Source organism: Lichenostomus cassidix, chromosome 22 (genome assembly GCF_008360975.1).
Source record: "Lichenostomus cassidix isolate B80296 chromosome 22, HeHo_3.0, whole genome shotgun sequence".
NCBI classification, from domain to species: domain Eukaryota; kingdom Metazoa; phylum Chordata; class Aves; order Passeriformes; family Meliphagidae; genus Lichenostomus; species Lichenostomus cassidix.
In genome coordinates, this window is record NC_139502.1 from 2,150,070 (window position 1) to 2,174,643 (window position 24,574).

At 44.0% G+C, this 24,574-nt stretch overlaps 1 protein-coding gene across 1 annotated transcript in view; it reads left to right on the top strand.

Annotated features, from left to right (window-relative positions):
* The window catches only part of DOCK5 (dedicator of cytokinesis 5), a 109,143-nt gene that overhangs the window by 75,143 nt on the left and 9,426 nt on the right, over positions 1–24,574 (top strand). Inside the window, exons 35-45 of the mRNA XM_085080493.1 lie at positions 4,428–4,587; positions 7,045–7,085; positions 7,195–7,285; positions 8,481–8,600; positions 10,458–10,547; positions 12,093–12,197; positions 14,525–14,666; positions 18,332–18,413; positions 19,958–20,042; positions 20,998–21,084; positions 22,453–22,629. Coding sequence (XP_084936619.1) covers positions 4,428–4,587; positions 7,045–7,085; positions 7,195–7,285; positions 8,481–8,600; positions 10,458–10,547; positions 12,093–12,197; positions 14,525–14,666; positions 18,332–18,413; positions 19,958–20,042; positions 20,998–21,084; positions 22,453–22,629 — 1,180 coding nt within the window. The remainder of the gene's footprint in view (positions 1–4,427; positions 4,588–7,044; positions 7,086–7,194; positions 7,286–8,480; positions 8,601–10,457; positions 10,548–12,092; positions 12,198–14,524; positions 14,667–18,331; positions 18,414–19,957; positions 20,043–20,997; positions 21,085–22,452; positions 22,630–24,574) is intronic.

A 24,574-nucleotide genomic window follows, 5' to 3' on the forward strand; every position in this document is an offset into this window, starting at 1 on the left:
GGATCTTTTTTAATTTTTTTATCTTATCTTTTTTAATATTTTTTAATCTTTTTTTACATTTATTGGGTTGTTTTTCTAATCCTAATTCATGGATTACTGTAGGGATCTCGGGGCTGTGCAGCTGTTCTGGGGCTGATTGCCCAAAAATTGAGTTTATTTTGTACCTTTAGCTGTCCTGAGCTGGAGATGGAATTCAGAGTCAGCCAGAGGGGCTGGGAGTGGGAAAACGTGGGGAGTTAAAACTCAAAGTTAAAACTAGGAGTTAAAACGCTAAGTTAAGTTAAAACTCGGAGTTAAAACTCCAAGTTAAAACTCAAAACTCAAAAGTTAAAACTCAAAACTCAAAGTTAAAACTTGGAGTTAAAACTCGGAGTTAGAACTCAAAGTTGAACTTAAGTTAAAGTTAAAATTCAAAGTTAAAACTCAGGAGTTAAAACTCAAGAGTTAAAAACTCAAAGTTAAAACTCAAAGTTAAAACTCAAAACTCGGAGTTAAAACTCAAAGTTAAAACTCAAAGTTAAAACTTAAAAAGTTAAAACTCTCAAAGTTAAAACTCGGAGTTAAAACTCAAAGTTAAACCTTGAAGTTAAAACTCAAAAGTTAAAACTCAAAACTCAAAATTAAAACTCACTCAAAGTCAAAACTCAAAGTTAAAACTCAAAATTAAAACTCACTCAAAATTAAAACTCTTAGTTAAAGCAAATCACATCTTTTAGCACCAAAAACTCATTTTTTTCTCACCCAATCCTGCCCTGAGTTGCATCACTCAGCTCTGATCACCCAGCACTGAGCACCATCCATGGAAACACCAGAAAATCAGTATAATTCCCCCAAAATCGCATTCCCATCTCCTACCCTCTCCCTGCTCCCCTCAGGCTGCTGGAGCACTGCAGGAAGCACAAGTACCTGGCAGTGCGCTTGCATCACTGAGCTCTGAGCACCAGCACTGAGCACCACCCATGGAAATGCCAGAAAATCAGGATAATTCCCCCCAAAATCCCATTCCCACCCTCTGCCCTCTCCCTGCTCCCCGCAGGCTGCTGGAGCACTGCAGGAAGCACAAGTACCTCACAGTGTACTTGCATCACTCAGCTCTGATCACCCAGCGCTGAGCACCACCCACAGAAACGCCAGAAAATCAGGATAATTCCCTCAAAAATCCCATTTCCACCCCCTGCCCTCTCCCTGCTCCCCGCAGGCTGCTGGAGCACTGCCGGAAGCACAAGTACCTGGCAGTGTACTTGCATCACTCAGCAGTGAGTGTCCAGCACTGAGCACCATCCATGGAAATGCCAGAAAATCAGGATAATTCCCCCCAAAAATCCCATTTCCATCTCCTACCCTCTCCCTGCTCCCCGCAGGCTGCTGGAGCACTGCAGGAAGCACAAGTACCTGGCAGTGCGCTTGCATCACTCAGCAGTGAGTGTCCAGCACTGAGCACCACCCACAGAAACGCCAGAAAATCAGGATAATTCCCCCCAAAATCGCATTTCCATCTCCTACACTCTCCCTGCTCCCCGCAGGCTGCTGGAGCACTGCAGGAAGCACAGGTACCTGGCAGTGTGCTTGCATCACTCAGCAGTGAGTGTCCAGCACTGAGCACCACCCATGGAAACACCGGAAAATCAGGATAATTCCCCCAAAATCCCATTCCCACCCTCTGCCCTCTCCCTGCTCCCCGCAGGCTGCTGGAGCACTGCCGGAAGCACAAGTACCTGGCAGGGTACTTGCATCACTCAGCAGTGAGTGTCCAGCACTGAGCACCATCCATGGAAATGCCAGAAAATCAGGATAATTCCCCCCAAAAATCCCATTTCCATCTCCTACCCTCTCCCTGCTCCCCGCAGGCTGCTGGAGCACTGCAGGAAGCACAAGTACCTGGCAGTGCGCTTGCATCACTCAGCAGTGAGTGTCCAGCACTGAGCACCACCCACAGAAACGCCAGAAAATCAGGATAATTCCCCCCAAAATCGCATTTCCATCTCCTACACTCTCCCTGCTCCCCGCAGGCTGCTGGAGCACTGCAGGAAGCACAGGTACCTGGCAGTGTGCTTGCATCACTCAGCTCTGATCACCCAGCACTGAGCACCATCCACAGAAACGCCAGAAAATCAGGATAATTCCCTCAAAATCCCATTCCCACCCTCTGCCCTCTCCCTGCTCCCCGCAGGCTGCTGGAGCACTGCCGGAAGCACAAGTACCTGGCAGGGTGCTTGCATCACTGAGCTCTGATCACCCAGCACTGAGCACCACCCACAGAAACGCTGGAAAATCAGGATAATTCCCCCAAAATCCCATTTCCACCCTCTGCCCTCTCCCCGCAGGCTGCTGGAGCACTGCAGGAAGCACAAGTACCTGGCAGTGTGCTTGCATCACTCAGCTCTGATCACCCAGCACTGATCACCACCCATGGAAATGCTGGAAAATCAGTATAATTCCCCTACAATCCCATTTCCATCTCCTGCCCTCTCCCTGCTGCCCGCAGGCTGCTGGAGCACTGCAGGAAGCACAAGTACCTGGCAGTGTGCTTGCATCACTCAGCTCTGATCACCCAGCATTGATCACCATCCACAGAAATGCCAGAAAATCAGGATAATTCCCTCAAAAATCCCATTTCCATCTCCTACCCTCTCCCTGCTCCCCTCAGGCTGCTGGAGCACTGCAGGAAGCACAAGTACCTGGCAGTGCGCTTGCATCACTGAGCTCTGAGCACCAGCACTGAGCACCACCCATGGAAATGCCAGAAAATCAGGATAATTCCCCCCAAAATCCCATTCCCACCCTCTGCCCTCTCCCTGCTCCCCGCAGGCTGCTGGAGCACTGCAGGAAGCACAAGTACCTGGCAGTGTACTTGCATCACTCAGCAGTGAGTGTCCAGCACTGAGCACCACCCACAAAAACACCGGAAAATCAGGATAATTCCCCCAAAATCCCATTTCCACCCTCCTGCCCTCTCCCTGCTGCCCACAGGCTGCTGGAGCACTGCAGGAAGCACAAGTACCTGGCAGTGTACTTGCATCACTCAGCAGTGAGTGTCCAGCACTGAGCACCATCCATGGAAACGCCAGAAAATCAGTATAATTCCCCCAAAATCCCATTCCCACCCCTCTGCCCTCTCCCTGCTCCCCGCAGGCTGCTGGAGCACTGCAGGAAGCACAAGTACCTGGCAGTGTGCTCTGATCACTCAGCTCTGATCACCCAGCACTGAGCACCACCCACAGAAACACCAGAAAATCAGTATAATTCCCCTAAAATCCCATTTCCACCCTCTGCCCTCTCCCTGCTCCCCGCAGGCTGCTGGAGCACTGCCGGAAGCACAAGTACCTGGCAGTGTGCTTGCATCACTCAGCTCTGATCACCCAGCACTGAGCACCACCCACAGAAATGCCAGAAAATCAGGATAATTCCCCCAAAATCCCATTCCCACCCCTCTGCCCTCTCCCTGCTGCCCACAGGCTGCTGGAGCACTGCAGGAAGCACAAGTACCTGGCAGTGTACTTGCATCACTCAGCAGTGAGTGTCCAGCACTGATCACCATCCATGGAAATGCCAGAAAATCAGGATAATTCCCCCAAAATCCCATTTCCACCCTCTGCCCTCTCCCTGCTCCCCGCAGGCTGCTGGAGCACTGCAGGAAGCACAAGTACCTGGCAGTGTGCTTGCATCACTCAGCTCTGATCATCCAGCACTGAGCACCATCCATGGAAACGCCAGAAAATCAGGATAATTCCCCCCAAAATCCCATTTCCATCTCCTACCCTCTCCCTGCTCCCCTCAGGCTGCTGGAGCACTGCCGGAAGCACAAGTACCTGGCAGTGTGCTTGCATCACTGAGCTCTGATCACCCAGCACTGAGCACCATCCATGGAAACGCCAGAAAATCAGGATAATTCACCCCAAAATCCCATTCCCACCCTCTGCCCTCTCCCTGCTCCCCGCAGGCTGCTGGAGCACTGCAGGAAGCACAAGTACCTCACAGTGTACTTGCATCACTCAGCTCTGATCACCCAGCGCTGAGCACCACCCACAGAAATGCCAGAAAATCAGGATAATTCCCTCAAAAATCCCATTTCCACCCCCTGCCCTCTCCCTGCTCCCCTCAGGCTGCTGGAGCACTGCAGGAAGCACAAGTACCTGGCAGTGTACTTGCATCACTCAGCTCTGATCACCCAGCACTGAGCACCACCCATGGAAACGCTGGAAAATCAGGATAATCCCCCCAAAAATCCCATTTCCATCTCCTACCCTCTCCCTGCTGCCCACAGGCTGCTGGAGCACTGCAGGAAGCACAAGTACCTGGCAGTGTGCTTGCATCACTCAGCTCTGATCACCCAGCACTGAGCACCATCCATGGAAACGCCAGAAAATCAGGATAATTCCCCCCAAAATCCCATTCCCACCCCTCTGCCCTCTCCCTGCTGCCCGCAGGCTGCTGGAGCACTGCAGGAAGCACAAGTACCTGGCAGCCCCGGGAGAGGTGTTTGCCCTGCTGGTCAGCAGCCTGCTGGAGAACCTGCTGGACTACAGAACCATCCTCATGCACGACGAGAGCAAGGAGAACCGCATGAGCTGCACCGTCAACGTGCTGGTGGGTGATGGTTTTGACCTTTTTGGGGGTTTTTTTGGCTTTTTTATCTACCCTTTTGTGTGGTTTTTTGTCGCTGTTGAGCCGCTAGCAGAGAAAAGAACCCAGTTCTCAGTGGCAAGGAGAAAAGACCTTTATTGTTTTGATTTCATCATATATAGAGAGTTTTCAAAGGTCACCCAGATTGGTCAGTCAGAAACCTCCCCCTAGGCCTGATTGGCCAGGCCTGAACTGTCCAAATCTTGGGACATTGTTTTTAATAACATCCAAACTTTATTTATAAAACACAAAAAGAATTCTCATGGGAAAGACCTGTGCTAGCCACAGTTTTTGACCTTTTTTGGGGTTTTTTTGTCATTTTTATCTACCCTTTTGTGTGGTTTTTTGTCGCTGTTGAGCCGCTAGCAGAGAAAAGGAGCCAGGTTCTCAGTGTGGCAAGAAAAGAGGAACTTTATTATTTTGATTTCAGCTTATATAGACTTTTCAGAGGTCACCTGTGGCTAGCACAGGTCTTTCTCGTGAGAACATTTTGCTGTGTTTTATAAACAAAGATAAAGTTTGGATGTTTTTCAAACAGTGTCTCGAGATTTGGACAGTTCAGGCCTGGCCAGTCAGGCCTAGGGGGAGGTTTCTGACTGACCAATCTGGGTGACCTTTGAAAAGTCTATATATATATATTGAAATCAAAATAATAAACTCTCTCTTTCTTGCCACACTGAGAACTTGGGTCCTTTTCTCTGCTAGCGGCTCAACAGCAACAGTTTTTTGTCACTGTTGAGCCGCTAGCAGAGAAAAATATGTGGATTCTCAGCGTGGCATAGAAAAAAGAGCTTTTATTATTTAATTCCAACTTATATAGATTTTTCAGAGGTCACCCAGATTGGTCAGTCAGAAACCTCCCCCTAGGCCTGACTGGCCAGACCTGCACTGTCCAAATCTCGAGACACTGTTTTTAATAACATCCAAACTTGATCTTTGTTTATAAAACACAGGAGAAAATTCTCATGGGAAAGATCTGTGCTAGCCACAGGTTTTTATACTTTTTATATCTCCTCTGTGTGTGTTCTGTACCCTCAGCCTGAATGTTTGTGATTTTTGTGGTGTGAATGATGCATGGAGGGGCTTAGCTAAAACTGAGGTTAGATAAAATTAAAATAATAAAAAGCAGTTAAATTTATTGAAAGCCTTCAGGTGCACTCAGGGCACTCACAGCTCACCCAGGGCTACACCCAACATGGACAGCAGGGCACCAGTTTGTCATACTTTATAAGTTTTTATAAGTCAGGAGTTTTTCATCCTTTATAAGTTCTGTCCATTTGCATCTCAGGGTTAATCCTCCAATTACAGCTCCAGCTAATGAAGTCAATCACTCCAAGTTTGCTCCCCCAGTTCATTCACTGCTGTTTCCATATCTTGGGGCTCTGAGACAGTGAGGTGTCCTTGAGTTTTGGGCTTGGAGAGGAATTGTTTTGGCTAAAAATGAGAGAAATCAGCTCAGCACCCTGAGTGGAGTCCAGAATTATATACTGAAGAATTACAGGATTATAGATACATGAAAAATATAGAAGCTAAAATCCTAAAACATCATGATATTCTAGCTTAATTTTGAGGTTCTGCAAGGCGGAAAGACCAAACATTCACAGTAAAAAGCTAGAAATCTCTATGCTATCAAAAAATTGAGGTTTCAATGTTGGTTGAAACCTCTCTGGAATATATTTTGCAAACTGATCTGTGGCCTCATTTGGGGAGAGGTTCTTAAAACAGGGGAAACATTACTTCATTTATTAGGTTTCTTACTGGTGGATTTTAGACAGATAAACTAATTTGCAAAGTCTGTAAAAATTCTATTTCCACCATATGGTGTGTGCATCTCGGGGTGTTCCACCTTTGCAGAGCTGTGCACCTAAAATCCTATTAAAACACCCAAATCCTATTAAAATACCTATTAAAAAACCCTTTTATCCCTTTAACCCTGCCTGCCTCAGAATTCTAAGAGCAGCCAAAGGGCTTGGGACACCTCCCCTGGAATTTTGGGAGACCCCCTTGGAATTTTTTTTTCACCTGGAGGAGGGTTTTGAGGAATTCTTTGTGGGTTTTTTGGTGAATGGTGTGGCCAAATCAGTCTGGAGCTGGAAATATAAAAAAGGTGAGCAGTCCAAAATCGAGATATTGGCTGATCCTTGTGCACAGGGTGATGTGAGCCCTGGAATGCAGGCAGGGAAGATGGGAATTGGGAATTCTGGATCATTCTAGACGAGGAATTTCTCAGATTTTCCCCTTTCCTGGAGGTGCTGGTGGCCCCACCTGGCACTGAGGGGTGGATCCACCTGAGCAGCCAAAATACCACCAAAAATCCCTGAAATTCCTCAAACTGCTGCCCAATTTACCTGTCTGGAGATGATTCTGCAGCCCTGTGCTGCTTGGCTTTATCCAAGTGTGATTTTTTTCCGTTGTTGGCAGAATTTTTACAAGGAGAAGAAGCGAGAGGACATTTACATCAGGTAGGTTAAATCCTTTTTTTCCTTCAGCCTGGAAAAAAAACCTTTATTCCCTCGGTGTTCCCGTGGATCCAGGTGATTTTCCCATCCAGGAATTTTTGGTTTTGCTCAGGTATTTGTACAAACTGAGGGATTTGCACACAGACTGTGAGAATTTCACCGAGGCTGCCTACACGCTGCTGCTGCACGCAGAGCTGCTCCAGGTATTCAAACCAACCCAAAATGAGTTCCCTCTGGCAGGTTTGGGATTTAAATGGAGCAGAAATGGCTCAGAATTGACCACTTTGGGGTTTTTTTTCTGTTGTTAATATGGGTTTGAATCATGTGGTGGCAGTGGGTGTTTAGGGGATTGACAGCCTTGCGGATTACACAGAAAAATGATGATAATGATGATATATATAATCAATAATTATATCATTATTTATATATATAATATTATATATAATATCATTATACAATGATATATGCATAATGATATAATTATTGATATTATTATGATATATATGCAAAAATCATTGTATATATAATATTATATATATCATAATAATATCAATATCATTATGGATCTATCATTGTATATATAATATTATAATGATATTGATATTATTATGATATATAATATTATATATACAATGATATATGCATAATGATATAATTATTGGTATTATTATGATATATATAATATTATATATACAATGATAGATCCATAACGATACAATTATTGATATAATTATGATATATATAATATTATAGATACAATGATAGATCCATAATGATACAATTATTGGCATTACTATGATATGTATAATATTATATACACAATGATAAATCCATGATGATACAATTATTGGTATTACTATGATATATATAATATTATATACACAATGATAAATCCATGATGATACAATTATTGATATTATTATGTTATATATAATATTATAGATACAATGATAGATCCATAATGATACAATTACTGGCATTATTATGATATTTTATATATTGATATTATAGATATAATGATGTTATATATATAATGATATATACATAACAATATAATTATAGGTAATGATACAATGATATATATAATGATAGACATATAACCTATAATAATTATACATTATAAAATCTATAAAACAAGCGATCTAAGTACATAATAACAATAAAAGCAAAACAATTCTTAGCATAAATGTATTAAATCCTCCTGGTGCTGCAGTGAGAAAATATCTTTATTTTTATCTCTGCAAAGCTTCCCTTGCTTTGCCGAGGGATTTGCTTGGAATCCCTCCGTAAGGATTTCTCTGGGAACATCATTCCAAATCCAGAATTCCAAAATTTCTCTCACTTTGCTTTTCCCCATCCATCCCTCCATCCATCCATCCCTCCATCCATCCACCGCAGTGGTCCGAGCAGCCCTGTGTCCCCCACCTGCTGCAGAGGGACACCTACTATGTCACCTCCCAGCAGGAGCTCAAGGAGAAGCTCTACCAGGAGATCATCTCCTTCTTCGACAGGGGCAAGGTGAGTGTCCAACCCACCCAGCCTGCCCTGGCAGTGCCCCTGGGGCTGGATTTGGGGTCTCCTGGTGGGGAATTCCTGCCTCAGGGGGTTGGGGTTGGTTGCAGGGGGTGAATGCAGATGTTGCACATCTGCTGGGGTTGCACATCATCTCCTGGGGTTGCACATCTGCTGGGGTTGCACATCTGCTGGGGTTCCACATCTCCTGGGGTTGCTCATCTGCTGGGGTTGCACATCACCTGCTGGGATTGCACATCATCTGCTGGGGTTGCACATCTGCTGGGATTCCACATCTGCTGGGGTTCCACATCTCCTGGGGTTCCACATCTCCTGGGGTTCCATATCTGCTGGGGTTGCACATCATCTGCTGGGGTTCCACATCTCCTGGGGTTCCACATCTGCTGGGGTTGGACATCTGCTGGGGTTCCATATCTCCTGGGGTTGCACATCTGCTGGGGTTCCATATCTGCTGGGGTTGCACATCATCTGCTGGGGTTCCACATCTCCTGGGGTTCCATATCTGCTGGGGTTGCACATCATCTGCTGGGGTTGCACATCTGCTGGGGTTCCACATCTGCTGGGGTTCCACACCAGGAATGTTGGGGTTTGTCCTGTTTGTGGTGGCCAAAGAGGCTGGGAAATGAGCCTTTTTAGGGTTCTGGGTGGGTGGGAACGGCACAGGGGTTTGCCTTCCTGCCTGTGGGCTGCTGGCAGGATTTTGGGGTTTGGGATGGCAGGGAGTGGGGCTTTCCTGGCTGACCTTGGAGAGGTGGTGAGGGATTCACCTTCTGCCAGGCTGAATGGGTTTGAGCTGCAAGAGGGGAAATTCAGGTGGGATTTTGGGCAGGAATTCCTCCCTGGGAGGGTGGGGAGAGGCTGGGATGGAATTCCCAGAGATCCCTGGAATTGTCCAAGGCCAGGCTGGGATCACCTGGGACAGCAGGAGATGTCCCTGGGGTGGCACTGGATGGATTTAAGGTCCTTCCCACCCAAATTCCACAATTCCCTGATGAGACAACCCCAAGGAAGTGCTGGCTGCAGCAGGAGGAGCCCAGCTGAGCCTCTCTCTGTGCTGCTCAGACCTGTCCTTCCTCCTTTTCCCTGCCAGGATCACAGACCTGTGATCTCAGATCTCCAAATTCCTCTGATCTGATTCCTCTCAGATCTCCAAATCACCAGATCTGCAGCACTGGAATAATTACTCCAAAAAAAAATAAAATAAAATTAATAAAGCACATCCCTCTCAGATCTCCAAATCACAAGGTCTGCAGCACTGGAATAATTACTCAAAAAAATTAAATTAATAAAGCACATCCTTCTCAGATCTCCAAATCACCAGATCTGCAGCACTGGAATAATTACTACAAAAAAAAAATTAATAAAGCACATCCCTCTCAGTTCTCCAAATCACCAGATCTGCAGCACTGGAATAATTACTCCCAAAAAAAAAAAAAAAATAAAGCACATCCCTCTCAGATCTCCAAATCACCAGATCTAAAGCACTGGAATAATTACTCCAAAAAAAAAAATAAAATTAATAAAGCACATCCCTCTCAGATCTCCAGATCACCAGATCTAAAGCACTGGAATAATTACTCCAAAAAAAAAAATAAAATTAATAAAGCACATCCCTCTCAGATCTCCAGATCACAAGATCTGCAGCACTGGAATAATTACTCCAAAAAAAAAAAATTAAATGAATAAAGCACATCCCAGAGTCTGAGGGAAACCTGGCAGAGCATGAAATAGAAAATCAGCTGCATTTTTTTGTTTACCTATCTGTGCTAATGAAGGCTTTTAACTGACTCTTTCATGTTTTTTGATTTTCCTCCTCCTCCTCCCCTTCCTGCCCTCCTGGAGATGTGGGAAAAAGCCATTGAGCTGAGCAAGGAGTTGGCTGACATGTATGAAAATAAGATTTTTGACTACGAGGGACTTGGGAATCTCCTGGTGAGGCTTTTTTTTTCCCTCCATTTCCAGCAGGCTGCTGACTGCTTGAATTAATATTGCTGAGCTGGATAAGCCTAAAATAAATTTATGTTTGAAGGCAAACAAACCAGCTTAACCCCGTGGATTTGTAAAGCTTAGGAGTAAAATAAATATTTTCCTAGTTTCTTTGCACCCTCTAATTAAATTAGCATGACAATACTGTGTGCTGATGATGAGAATTCTTGATTTTAACCAAATAAAATTAACAACCAAACTGTATTTTAACCAAATAAAATTAACAACCAAAGTGTATTTTAACCAAATAAAATTAACAACCAACGTGTATTTTCAGCCTCCATCAATATCTCATCACCTTGTTATTTCTGTGGTGATGAACACAGAGCTGGAGAATCCTCCTGGCTCTGAAGTCTGCTTTTTGGGGTTACCAGATGGTCATTGTGTTCTTCCACAGCAGAATCATCTGCCCAGCTTGGATTCTGCCAGTTCCCTGACATTTGTCACCATTTCTGGCTGCTGGATTTCGGGATGGATTTAGATTTACATTGAATTTGTTTTCCCCCAGTGAAGGATTTCAGGAATCCTCCTGGAATCCTAAAAGCCACAGCTTGGGTTCTGCCAGTTCCCTGACATTTGTCACCATTTCTGGCTGCTGGATTTTGGGATGGATTCAGATTTACATCACATTTGTTTTCCCCCAGTGGAGGATTTCAGGAATCCTCCTGAAATCCTAAAAGCCACTGCTTGGGTTCTGCCAGTTCCCTGACATTTGTCACCATTTCTGGCTGCTGGATTTTGGGATGGACTTAGATTTAGATTGAATTTGTTTTCCCCCAGTGAAGGGTTTCAAGGATCCTCCTGGAATCCTAAAAGCCACTGCTTGGATTCTGCCAGCTCCCTGACATTTGTCACCATTTCTGGCTGCTGGATTTTGGGATAGATTTAGATTTACATTGAATTTGTTTTCCCCCAATGAAGGGTTTCAGGAATCCTCCTGGAATCCTAAAAGCCACAGCCTCTGGTGTCTGCAGAGCAGGAAATGAAGTTGGTTGTGGCCCAGGAAAAGCAAATATTTAGTCAAGGAAACGGCACAGGGTGAGGCACTGCACCAAAAAAAAAAAGCAATTGTGAAGAGTTTTCTGCAGGGCAGAGCTCAGAAATCAGGAATTATCCCTGGCAATGGCAGCCTGGCAGTGTCCTGGAGCTCTCCAGAGTCAAATTGTGGTTTTTTTCTTTTCCAGAAAAAAAAAAGACTTTTTATTAAAATTATCCCTGGGAATGGCAGCCTGGCAGTGTCCTGGAGCTCTCCAGAGTGAAACTGTGGTTTTTGCTTCTTTTCTAGAAAAAAAGAGCTAATTTTATGAGAATTGTCCCTGGGAATGGCAGCCTGGCAGTGTCCTGGAGCTCTCCAGAGTCAAACTGTGGTGTTTTTTTTCTTTTTTTCCAGAAAAAAACCCAACTTTTTATGAGAATTCTCCCTGGGAATGGCAGCCTGGCAGTGTCCTGGGGCTCTCCAGAGTCACACTGTGTCTTTTTCTTCTTTTCCAGAAAAAAAGAGCAACTTTTTATGAGAACATCATGAAGGCCATGAGGCCCCAGCCCGAGTACTTTGCTGTTGGGTACTATGGACAAGGATTTCCCTCTTTCCTCAGGGTAAGGATCCTTCCTCCCTCGATTTCTGCACTGCTGGGGACCCTGAAAGTCACAACGTCTGCAGAGCTTCCAGGAAAATCCAGTGCCAAATTCCCTTTATTTTCAGTGGCATTGCCAGATCCAAATCCCAGCAGTGTTCAGAGCATTTCAGTGTCAAAAAGAGATAATTTCAGAGATGAAATTCGGTGTGTTACCAGCTTGAATGGAGTCAGGGCATTGAAATAGTTTTTTTAGATTATTGAAAAGTTATTCTATGGATTTAAACAGACTCTGTTTGTGCTTCTTCTGAAATTGGATTGGAGCATTTCAGTGTCAAACAGAGACAATTTCAGAGATGAAATTCTGTGTGTTAGCAGCTTGAATGGAGTCAGGGCATTGAAATAAGTTTTTTTTAGATGATGGAAAAGTTATTCTATGGATTTAAACAGACTCTAGCCTGTTTAAACTCAAGCCTTTTGTGTTTGTGCTTCCTCTGAAATGGGATTGTTGCATTTCAGAGCATTTCAGTATCAAACAGAGACAATTTTAAGCATTTTTTCAGACAAATCCAATGTTTCTCTCACCAGGCTTTGCTTTTGGGAGTTGCTGTGCTTAACCCCAACCCATGTCCTTGAGGGTATCTGAGGGTTTCCCTTTGAAGGTGTGACCCTTAAAAGCTCCTCCCCAGCTCTGTTTGATGATTCTCTGTGTGGAAATGAATTTTTTTTGACAATTTTAGACAATTTTTTAGACAAATCCAACATTCCCCTCACAAGGCCTTGCTCCTGGGAGTTGCTGTCCCTCACCCCAGCCCGGGTGTTTGAGGGTGTTTCAAGGTGTCCCTTTGAAGGTGTGACCCTTAAAAGCTCCTCCCCAGCTCTGTTTGATGGTTTTCTGTGGAGAAATGCAGTTTTTGGACAATTTTTGACAATTTTTCAGAAAAATCTAAGGTTCCCCTTGCTCCTGGGAGTTGCTGTGCTTCACCCCAACCCATGTCTCTGAGGGTTTCCCTTTGAAGGTGTGACCCTTAAAAGCTCCTCCCCAGCTCTGTTTGATGATTCTCTGTGGAGAAATGAATTTTTTAAACAATTTTAGATAATTTTTCAGACAAATCCAAGGTTCCCCTCACCAGGCTTTGCTCCTGGGAGTTGCTGTGCTTCACCCCAACCCATGTCTTTGAGGGTGTCCCTTTGAAGGTGTGACCCTTAAAATCTCCTCCCCAGCTCTGTTTGATGATTCTCTGCGGAGAAATGAATTTTTTAGACAATTTTAGACAATTTTTCAGACAAATCCAGTGTTCCCCTTGCCAAGCTTTGCTCCTGGAAGTTGCTGTGCTTCACCCCAACCCAGGTCTTTGGGGGTGTTTAAGTGTGTCCCTGTGAAGGTGTGACCCTTCAAAGCTCCTCCCCAGCTCTGTTTGATGATTCTCTGTGTGGAAATGAATTTTTTTTGACAATTTTAGACAATTTTTTAGACAAATCCAACATTCCCCTCACAAGGCCTTGCTCCTGGGAGTTGCTGTCCCTCACCCCAGCCCGGGTGTTTGAGGGTGTTTCAAGGTGTCCCTTTGAAGGTGTGACCCTTAAAAGCTCTTCCCCAGCTCTGTTTGATGGTTTTCTGTGGAGAAATGCATTTTTTGGACAATTTTAGACAATTTTTCAGACAAATCCAAGGTTCCCCTCACAAGGCCTTGCTCCTGGGAGTTGCTGTCCCTCACCCCAACCCAGGTGTTTGAGGGTGTCCCTTTGAATTTATGACCCTTAAAAGCTCCTTCCCAGCTCTGTTTGATGGTTTTCTGTGGAGAAAATGCATTTTTTAGACAATTTTAAGCAATTTTTCAGACAAATCCAATGTTCCCCTTGCTCCTGGGAGTTGCTGTGCTTCACCCCAACCCATGTCTTTGAGGGTGTCCCTTTGAATTTATGACCCTTAAAATCTCCTTCCCATCTCTGTTTGATGATTCTCTGTGTGGAAATGAATTTTTTGACAATTTTAGACAATTTGTCAGACAAATCCAAGGTTCCCCTTGCCAGGCTTTGCTCCTGCTGTCCTTCACCCCAACCCAGGTCTTCGAGGGTGTTTAAGGGTGTCCCTTTGAAGGTGTGACCCTTAAAATCTCCTGCTCTGTTTGGTGATTCTCTGTGGGGAAATGCATTTTTTGGACAATTTTAGACAATTTTTCAGACAAATCCAATGCTCCCCTCACCCCAATCCATATCCCTTCCCTCCCCTCTCCTCTCTGCCCAGCTGGCACCAACCCTTCCCATAAAAAAAACCCCAAACTCTGGCATGTTTGCAAAGCTCTGTCCTGTTGCTTTATCGAGTTTTAATTCCCTTTTTCCCCCCAGAACAAGATTTTCATCTACCGAGGCAAGGAGTACGAGCGCAGGGAGGATTTCAACCTGAAGCTGCTGACTCAGTTCCCCAGCGCTGAGAAGATGAGCAGCACTGCCCCTCCTGCAGAGGACATCAGAATGTCCCCAAAACAGTGTATCTTTGGGGTTTTGGGACATCAGAATGTCCCCAAAACAGTGTATCTTTGGGGTTTTGGGACATCAGAATGTCCCCAAAACAGTGTATCTTTGGGGTTTGGGGGCATCAAAATGTCCCCAAAACAACATATCTTCGGGGTTTAGGGCTTTTTGGGATGTCAAAAGCTCCCCAAAGAGTGTATCTTTGGGGTTTGGGACATCAAAACCTCCCAAAACAGTGTATCTTTGGGGTTTGGGATGTCAAAAGCTCCCCAAAACAGTGTATCTTTGGGGTTTGGGATGTCAAAAGCTCCCCAAAACAGTGTATCTTTGGGGTTTGGGACATCAGAATATCCCCAAAACAGTGTATCTTTGGGGTTTAGGGCATTTTGGGACATCAAAAGCTCCAAAAAAAGGGTATCTTTGGGGTTTAGGTGCTTTGGGACATCAAAACCTCCCCAGAACAGTGTATCTTTGGGGTTTAGGGTGTTCTGGGACATCCAAACCTCCCCAAAACAGTGTATCTTTGGGGTTTTGGGGCATCAAAAGCTCCCCAAAACATTGTATCTTTGGGGTTTTGGGTGCTTTTGGACATCAAAACCTCCCCAAAACAGTGTGTCTTTGGGGTTTAGGGCATTTTGGGACATCAAAACTGTATCTTTGGCATTTAGGGCATTTTGGGACATCAAAACCTCCCCAGAACAGTTAATCTTTGGGGTTTGGGGCATTTTGGGACATCAAAATGTCCCCAAAACAGTGTGTCTTTGGGGTTTTGGGACATCAAAACCTCCCCAGAAGAGCATATCTTTGGGATTTAGGGCATTTTGGGACATGAAAAGCTCCCCAAAACAGTGTATCTTTGGGGTTTTGGGTGTTTTGGGACATCCAAACCTCCCCAAAACAGTGTATCTTTGGGGTTTAGGGGCATTTTGGGACATCAAAACCTCCCCAAAACAGTGTATATTTGGGGTTTAGGGCGTTTTGGGACATCCCAGAGCTGCTTCTTCCCCATAATAACACAACTGTGGAGCAGCAGGGATAATGAGATTTTTGCTGCTGGGGATTTTTAGGCTGTGGGGATAGAAATATCCAGAATTGCGATGGGGAATTGAGTTAATATTGTGATTTTGGTGCTGCCAGAGTTGCAGAAGTTGCTGTCAGGGCGAGGAACACACCACATGAAGATTTTCTGTGTTCCCACTCAGGTGGTGCTGCTCTTCCAGCCATACTGGGACCAGTTGGGTATTTTTGGGGTGAAAGATGTGAAATACAGGCAGTGAAATTGGGAGAAAAAGGGAAAAGTGTTCCCTTCTTCCTTGCAGTCCATCAGCATTTAGGAAATTCTGGGGTTTGTGTGTTTTTCACCCCAAAATCCCTCTGTGAGGAATTGATAATTCACTGAAAGTTGTTGCCCTGATTATTTTTTAATTTAATAACAGCCCTGATTATTTTTTAATTCTGATTATTTTTTAATTCTGATTATTTTTTACTTCTGATTATTTTTTAATTCTGATTATTTCCCCCCTTGCTGCTGGCACTCCAGGCTGTCCCAAACTCCCCACCAGGATTAGGATCCCCAGAATTGTGTGTCACCCCAGTGGAGATGCTCCAGATGTGCCTCCTGGAGGATTCACACCAGCAAAACCCAATTCCTGAGCTCCCAGCCTGTATTCCTGGGCAACCTCCTGAGCTTCCAGGCCAGCTGGAAAGTCTGCTGGTCCATTTTGGCCCCAAATTCTTGTGCAAAAATCCCCAGCAGATGCTCCCTTTGCGATCCTCCTGCCAAGCTCTGCATCCACACAGGAAATTAAAATCCATCCAAGCCCAAAGTTGGGATCAGAAACACCTCTGGTGCTGCAGCTTTGCTCCAGCTGCTCCCCCTGCATCTGGCAGTGGGTTTGGGATGGTTTGGGGTGGGGTGAGCTCCAGCTGTAGGGTTTGGCTGAAGGTCTGAGCTGTTCCCAGCTTTGGGGGTGTTTGGGGTCCAGGATTTGGGACAGGCTGGACACCCAAAAACCTCGTGAAGAGGTGAGGAGTGCCCAGAGCTCTGCTCTCTTGGGTGTGATGCCTAAAATCTGGTAAAAATACATATATATAGTATAGGGGAAAGGGAATTACCTTGGTTTAATAGGATCTCACAGTATAGGGGAAAGGGAATTACCTTGGTTTAATAGGATCTCACAGTATAGGGAAAAGGGAATCACCTTGGTTTAATAGGATCCCAGGTGCATTTCCATCAAAGGTGGTACTACAACAAAAAAAAAGGTCCTGGGTACAAGCTGTATACAATTTATGGACCTCATCAATTAGCATATCTATCTAAAATTCCCCAATAAGACACCTAACAAATGAAGCAATTGCCCCCTTATTCTAATTACCTCTCCCCCAAAAAGGTTACAACTTAGTTTACAAAAACATGTCCCAGGGATGAGGCTCTGCTCAAGGTTGGTGCCTCATGTTCTTGAGATTGTGGAGATGTTTTGTCTTCTCAAAGAATTCTGAGCTAGGCTGGAGCACAAGGGTTATAAACATGTGGGGCTGAGATACAGGGAGTGAAAGTACAGCAATGGGAAAGGGTAAAAAGGATATAAAAAGGGTATAAAAGTATAATGAAAAAGGACAAAAACCCATCAGGCATCAGGCAGACCTTGCTGCTTCTCTGGCTGCTTTTACTTCCAGGCTTTTTTAACCTCCTTTGTCTCAGGCTCGATTTTATTTTTCTTTAGGCTGGTTTTTCTGCTCTTTTGTGACAAAATTCCTAATTTTCCTATTGGTGATAAGGTGCTGGGTGAGCTGTGCTGAGCCCCAGGGGTTCCCCTGCTCCCCAACCCTTTTTTTGCTTCTCTAAAGCCTCAGCACAGTCCTTAAAGCAGAATTTGGGAAAAACACGACGATCTGTTGTGCTTAGAGATATAATTCCTGATTTTATTTAATATCTGTCATCATTCATAGGTGTGAAAGGTGAAGGTGAAGCAGCCATTCCTTGATTAAAAACAATTCCTGTATCAATAAATTCATTAATCTGAAAAGTAGGAGTGGGAGGAAGAATAGAAATAATCGTGAGAGAAATAATTCTCTGAGAAATGATTGTGAGAGAAATAATTCTCTGAGAAATAAATAATTGACAGATAAATAATTCTCTGAGAAATAACTGTGAGAGAAGAGTCAGAAACATCCCCAGAACCTCCAGCAGAACCTCATTTCCCTTTTTTTTTGTCTCCCAAAGCAGAAATCCAGCTGGCCTGGGATTCCCAAGGATTTTCTCCAGGGAATTTCAGCCCTTGGAAGTGTCCAAGGCCAGGTTGGAGCAACCTGGGGTAGTGGAAGGAGGTGGAACTGGATGGATTTGAAGGTCTTTTCCATCCCAAACCATTCTGGGATTCTGTGATTGTTATTTGTAAATTAAATCCTTTTTTTTTTAAATTTTTAATATTTTTAATTCCCGAGGAATTACAACCTTCAGGAAGCACCAGAACACCTGAGATTGGCGATGAATTAATCAGCTTGGAAGAAAAAACCCTTTTAGCTGGAATTTAGCTGGAAATCCAACTAAATCCAAGAGCCATTTCCCAACCAGAGCACAGGGAATTGTGGAAAAATCCAACAAGGAGAACAGGAAAGGATTTTTTCTCTCGTTTTCCCCCAAGAATTCCTAATTTCTCCTCCTTAACCAGAGCTGCTCAGATGTGCAGTGCTTCATCGTGAAGCCTGTGATGAACCTGCCGCCTCGCTACAAGGACAAACCTGTTCCTGAGCAGATCTTAAAGTAATTTATTTCATTTATTTTCCTTTTCTGTCACTGTTTCCTTTGGTTTTTTCCCCACCCCAGCAGGTGCAGTGCTTTGGTGACTTGTGTAAATTTAATATTTTGGTTTGAATCGGATTAAATCTTGTGTAAATTTAATATTTTGGTTTTACACTGATTTTCTGTGAGAGGAGAGAGTTGAATGTTTGGGTGAGGAGAGTGGGAGGTGAAGAAAATCAGCTTTTCCTCTGGAAAAATCAGCTTTCTCTCTGGAAAATCCTTTTTCCTTCTGGAAAATCACCTTTTCCTCTGGAAAAATCACCTTTCCCTCTGGGAAATCAGCTTTTCCTCTATAAAAATGACCTTTCCTTCTGGAAAATCCCTTTTCCTCTGGGAAAATCAGCTTTCTCTCTGGGAAAATCACCTTTCCTTCTGGAAAATTCTCTTTCCTTCTGGAAAATCCCTTTTCCTCTGGGAAAATCACTTTTTCCTGTGGAAAATCACCTTTCCCTCTGGAAAATCAGCTTTTCCTCTGGAAAATCACCTTTCCTTCTTGAAAATCACTTTTTCCACTGGAAAATCAGCTTTTCCTCTGGAAAAATCACCTTTTCTTCTGGAAAATCAGCTTTCCCTCTGGAAAGTCCTGTTTCCCTCTGGGAAAACCACTTTTCCCTCTGGAAAATCAGCTTTTCCTCTGGAAAAATCACCTTTTCCTCTGGAAAATCCTCTTTCCCTCTGGAAAATCACCTTTTCCTCTGGGAAATCACCTTTTCCTCTAGAAAAATGACCTTTCCTTCTGGAAAATCCCTTTTCCTCTGGGAAAATCACTTTTTCCTCTGGAAAACCAGCTTTCCCTCTGGAAAATCACCTTTTCCTCTGGAAAAATCACCTTTCCCTCTGGGAAATCAGCTTTTCCTCTATAAAAATCACCTTTCCTTCTGGAAAATCACCTTTTCCTCTGGGAAAATCAGCTCTTCCTCTGGAAAATCACCTTTCTCTCTGTAAAAATCGCTTTTTCCTCTGGAAAATCAGCTTTTCCTCTGGAAAAATCACCTTTTTCTCTGGAAAAATCACCTTTTCTTCTGGAAAATCAGCTTTCCCTCTGGAAAAATCAGCTTTTCCTCTGGGAAAATCACTTTTCCTCTGGAAAAATCATCTTTCTCTCTGGGAAAATCACCTCTCCCTCTGGGAAATCAGCTTTTCCTCTATAAAAATGACCTTTCCTTCTGGAAAATCACCTTTTCCTCTGGGAAAATCAGCTCTTCCTCTGGAAAATCACCTTTCTCTCTGTAAAAATTGCTTTTTCCTCTGGAAAATCAGCTTTTCCTCTGGAAAAATCACCTTTTTCTCTGGAAAAATCACATTTTCTTCTGGAAAATCAGCTTTCCCTCTGGAAAAATCAGCTTTTCCTCTGGGAAAATCACTTTTCCTCTGGAAAAATCATCTTTCTCTCTGGGAAAATCACCTCTCCCTCTGGAAAAATCAGCTTTTCCTCTGGAAAAATGACCTTTCCCTCTGGAAAATCCCCTTTCCCTCTGGAAAATCCCCTTTCCTGCTCTCCGCAGCTACTACAGAGCCAACGAGGTGCAGCAGTTCACTCACTCCAGGCCTGTCAGGAAAGGAGAGAAGGACCCAGACAATGAGTTTGCTGTGAGTTCTTTGCTTTTTCTGTGGTTTTTTGTGGTGTTTTGATCCAAGTGTCACCTCTTCCCTCTCCCTGTGGCCTTGCAGGTTGGGAATTCAGTGTAGGAGACACCAAGGGACTCCAGAGGTGGAGTTTTAACCCTCAAAACCCATCAGAATTTGATTTTAAAGTCTTTAAAATGAAAGAATTCAGTTATAATTTTTTTCCAAATTCTTATTTTGTTGTTTATTTAATTTTCGTTTCTTTAAATTGAAATAAATTTAAATTTGTTTTTATTTTCTTTTATAATTTTTACTTTATTAGTATTTTAGATATGTGTTACTTTCATTATATTTTATTTCTTTTATTTTTATTTGTTTTATTTATTTTATTTTTATTTATATTATTAATCTATTACTATATTAACATTGATGTAGTATGTAGTATAATAGTATATATAGTATAATATACTGTAGTAAAATAGTATATATAAAAATAGTAAAATAAAAAAAGTAAAATATTAAATAAAAATGAAATAGTAAAATAGTATATATAGTATAATATAATTATAGTAAATCAGTATATTATACTAATATACTAAAATAAAATAGTAAAATAGTAAATATAGTATAATATACTACTACAAATAGTAAAATAGTATATATAGTATAATATACTACTACATATTGATATAGTAGTGATAATCTGTTACTGCTTTAAATACAACAAAATTCTAAATTAAATCAAAATTATTTAAATAGAATTAAATTTAAATAAAATATTTGATCACAATTGAATTTAAATTTAAAACAAATCACACCTCAGCTCCATCCCAGTCAGGGAAGATGAAAACAGCTGTGGAATTCTTGAATTCTCCTTCTGCAATCCTCACTCCTCACAGGAGAGAATTGAATTGCAGCAACAATATTTTCCTGACATCTCAGATATATATATATTTTTTTTTTCCCCTTCCCTGAGCAGAACATGTGGATAGAGAGGACAACCTACACCACAGCTTACTCCTTCCCAGGAATCCTCAAGTGGTTTGAGGTCAAACAGGTCACCACGGTGAGTTTGTTCACTGCAATCCCCTTGGAACAGCCTTGGAAAAGTTGGGAATGGCAATCCTTCTGCTCTGCCTGTGGCACAGAGAAAAGCAGATTGTTGAGTGTCTTACTCAGTGGGGAGGAATAAATCATGGAATTGTGGAATTCTGAAATGGTTGGGGTTTGAGGGATTTTAAAATCATCCAGTTTGATATCAGGGACACCTCAGACTGTCCCAGGGTGCTCCAGAGTGGTCTGGGACACTTCCAGGGATCCAGGGGGAGCTCAGCTCCTCTGGGAATTCCAGAGAATTCTGAGCATATTCTGTGTGAAATCCTTGAAAAGGGAAACTGAGTCACGGTGCTGCAGATGTGATCAGTGCTGCAGGGTGAGTGAAATTCCTCCAAGCTGTGAGATTCAAACTGGGAGAGCACTGGGGCACTCAGCAGTTCCTGCATCTGCCAAATTCCCCAAAGCTGGTAATTCTTCCTCACAGGGGAGAATGTCTCCCTAAAAACTGAGTGCAGGTTTGGAAGGTTTGTCCTGTTCTGGTAAAGAATGTCATTCTGTCCTTCCTTCTGTCATTCCATCTTTTGGTCCTTCATCTTTCTGTCCTCCCATCCTTCCATCCTTCATCCTCCCATCAGTCCATCCTTCCTTCTTCCATCTTTCCATCCTCCATCCTTTCATCCTCTCATCCTTCCATCCTTCATCCTCCCTCCTTCATCCTTCCATCCTTCCATCCTCCCTCCTTCATCTTCCATCCTTCCATCCTCCATCCTTCATCCTCCATCCTCCATCTTTCCATCCTCCATCTTTCCGTCCCTCATCTTTCCATCCTTCATCCTTCATCCTTCCATCCTTCCTCCTTCATCTTTCCATATTTCCATGCTTCATCCTTCCATGCTTCATCCTTCCATGCTTCATCCTTCCATCCTTCATCTTTCCATCCTTCATCCTCCCATCCTTCCATCTTTCCATCCTTTCCACTTCCATCTTTCCATCCTTCTGTCTTTCCATCCTTCATTCCTTCCATCCTTCATCCTTCATCTTTCCATCTTTCCATCCTTCATCCTTCATCCTTTCATCCTTCCATCTTTCCATCTCTCTATCCTTCCATCTTTCCATCATTCCTCCTTCAATCTTTCCATCCTTCCATCCTTTCATCTTCTATCCTTCCTTCTTCCATCTTTCCATCCTTCATCCTTCAGTCCTCCTATCCCTTCATCTTCCATCCCTCCATCCTTCATCCTTTATCCTCCCATCCTCTATCCTTCCTCCTTCCCTCCTTCCCACCTTCCCCTTCCACCCTTCCATCTTCTATCCTCCATCTTTCCACCCTCCACCCTCCCACTGACAGTTCCCTCTGCCCCTCTCTCCCTCTCCCCAGGAGGAGCTCAGCCCCCTGGAGAACGCCATCGAGACCATGGAGCTGACCAACGAGAAGATCACCAACGTGGTGCAGCAGCACTCGTGGGACCGCAGCCTGCCCGTGCACCCGCTCTCCATGCTGCTCAGCGGCATCGTGGATCCCGCCGTCATGGGCGGCTACACCAACTATGAGAAGGTCCTTGTCACCCCTGGGGACGGCTGGCAGAGATGGGAGTGTCCCCCTGGAGAAGGGGATGATGCAGGGAGAGCTCAGGGCCTTTTCCTGGAGGGCTGGAGAGGGATTGGGGACAGGGGATGGAGGGACAGGGGATGGAGGGACAGGGGATGGAGGGACAGGATGCAGGGAATGGCTTCAGAGGGATGAAGGTGAAGCCAGGGGGAGAGGAGAGTGAAGTGTTTTGTGGAAGGAAGCTGGGAGCCCAAATCTCAATATGGTCTTTATTGCTGTTGAATGTTTGTACCAAACCTGGGTGAAAATGTGAGATTTTAGGGCTGAAATCCCAGGATTTGATGGGATTTTGGGAAGGAATGAGGGTGGGAAGGAGCTGGGATGGAATTCCAGAAAAGCTGTGGCTCCCTGGGAGTGTCCAGGGCCAGGCTGGAGCACCCTGGGATGGTGGGAATTGTCCCTAGGTGGAGATAAAATGAACTTTAAGGTCCTTTCCAACCCAAACCATCCCAGAATTCCTGACCCCTGCCATGGGAAGGTCTGGAACATTCTGGATCTGGGTGTGCAGAGCTTGAACAGGAGGAGAAGAGAGCACAGAGCAGAGATTGGCACTGGCTGAGCTGGAAGGGATTGGTTTTGGGGCTGGGGGAGGAAGGATTCAGCTCCTCTGGGGTTCTTTCCTTCCCAGTGGGGACTAAAATCTGCTCAGGAAACACAGAAAAGCCAAAATCCAGCATTTCTCCCTCGTGTGAACAGGGAATGATGAGGCAAAAAGGATTTCTCTTGCCAGCAGATTGTCTGTGGTCAGAATCTTACAGCAAAGAGCAAATAATTCAGGAAAAAATCAGCATTTCCTCTGCAGGTTAACCCAGCTGACTCCAGCTGAATGGTCTGAGCTCTTTTTCGTGATGTTTAAGTGAAACTGTTGATTCCTCCTGTCTGATGACGACATTCTCACCCAAAATGCATTTCTGATTTCCACAAAGCGTGCAGAATGGGTTAAAACACACAGAATTTCCCCAGCCATGTCCCATCCTGGGAAATGAGGGGCACAGGTTAATTGGGAAAGGGGTTAATTGGATCTGGGCTCTGACTCTGCTCCTTCCAGAGGAGCTGGGGTGCTCTGCCAGGGCTGAATTTGGCCCTGAGGTTTTCATTTTACAAATTAAAGCTGACATCAAGTTGAGAATTGCCCAAGTGGGGAAACAATTCAAACTGGAGAACACAAAATCTCTGCAGCCACATCTGGAAATGCTCATTGCTGGTTCATATTTTCCTATTCCAGCTGCAGATCAGTGCAGAACATTGGGATTTCGTGAGCTGAAACCTGACTTTTAATTGTTTCCTTGTAGCCAAAAGCCAAAGTTGGGGTTTTCAACATCTTTTCCTCTTGCAAGAATTAAGCACTTTCGAGGAAAATCCTCTGGGACCAATCCAGGATTCTTTTCCCAGCCTCACCTCCATCATTTTTGGGATCAAACCTCCAGCCCTATAAACTTCCACTACAGTCCAGTTTTGCAGAAGTAAAAAAAAAATATATTCAGAGGTTGAAATCGTTTGGAGAGTCGTTTTAGACCCAAATGAAACAAATTATTAGGGGTTTTATCTAGGAAAAAAAGAAAAATTGAATTCTTCTGGCCAGGAATTGGGATCCATTTCAATGGGATACATCATGGGAATTGGCACAATTTGAAGTTTTCCGTCCAGAAAAGTGGATTTCTGTTTTTTCAACCTGAAACCAAGACCAGATTCTGGTGATTAAAGGTAAACCCAGGAGGAGAGGAGAGTGAAGTGCTTTGCTGAAGGAAGCTGGGAGCCCAAATCCCAACATGATCTTTATTTCTGCTGAATGTTTATATCAAACCCCAGGTGAAAATGTGAGATTTTAGGGCTAAAATCCCAGAGTTCAGGGAAATCCCAGCAGGATTTGAGGTGCTTTGGGTGTCCCTGT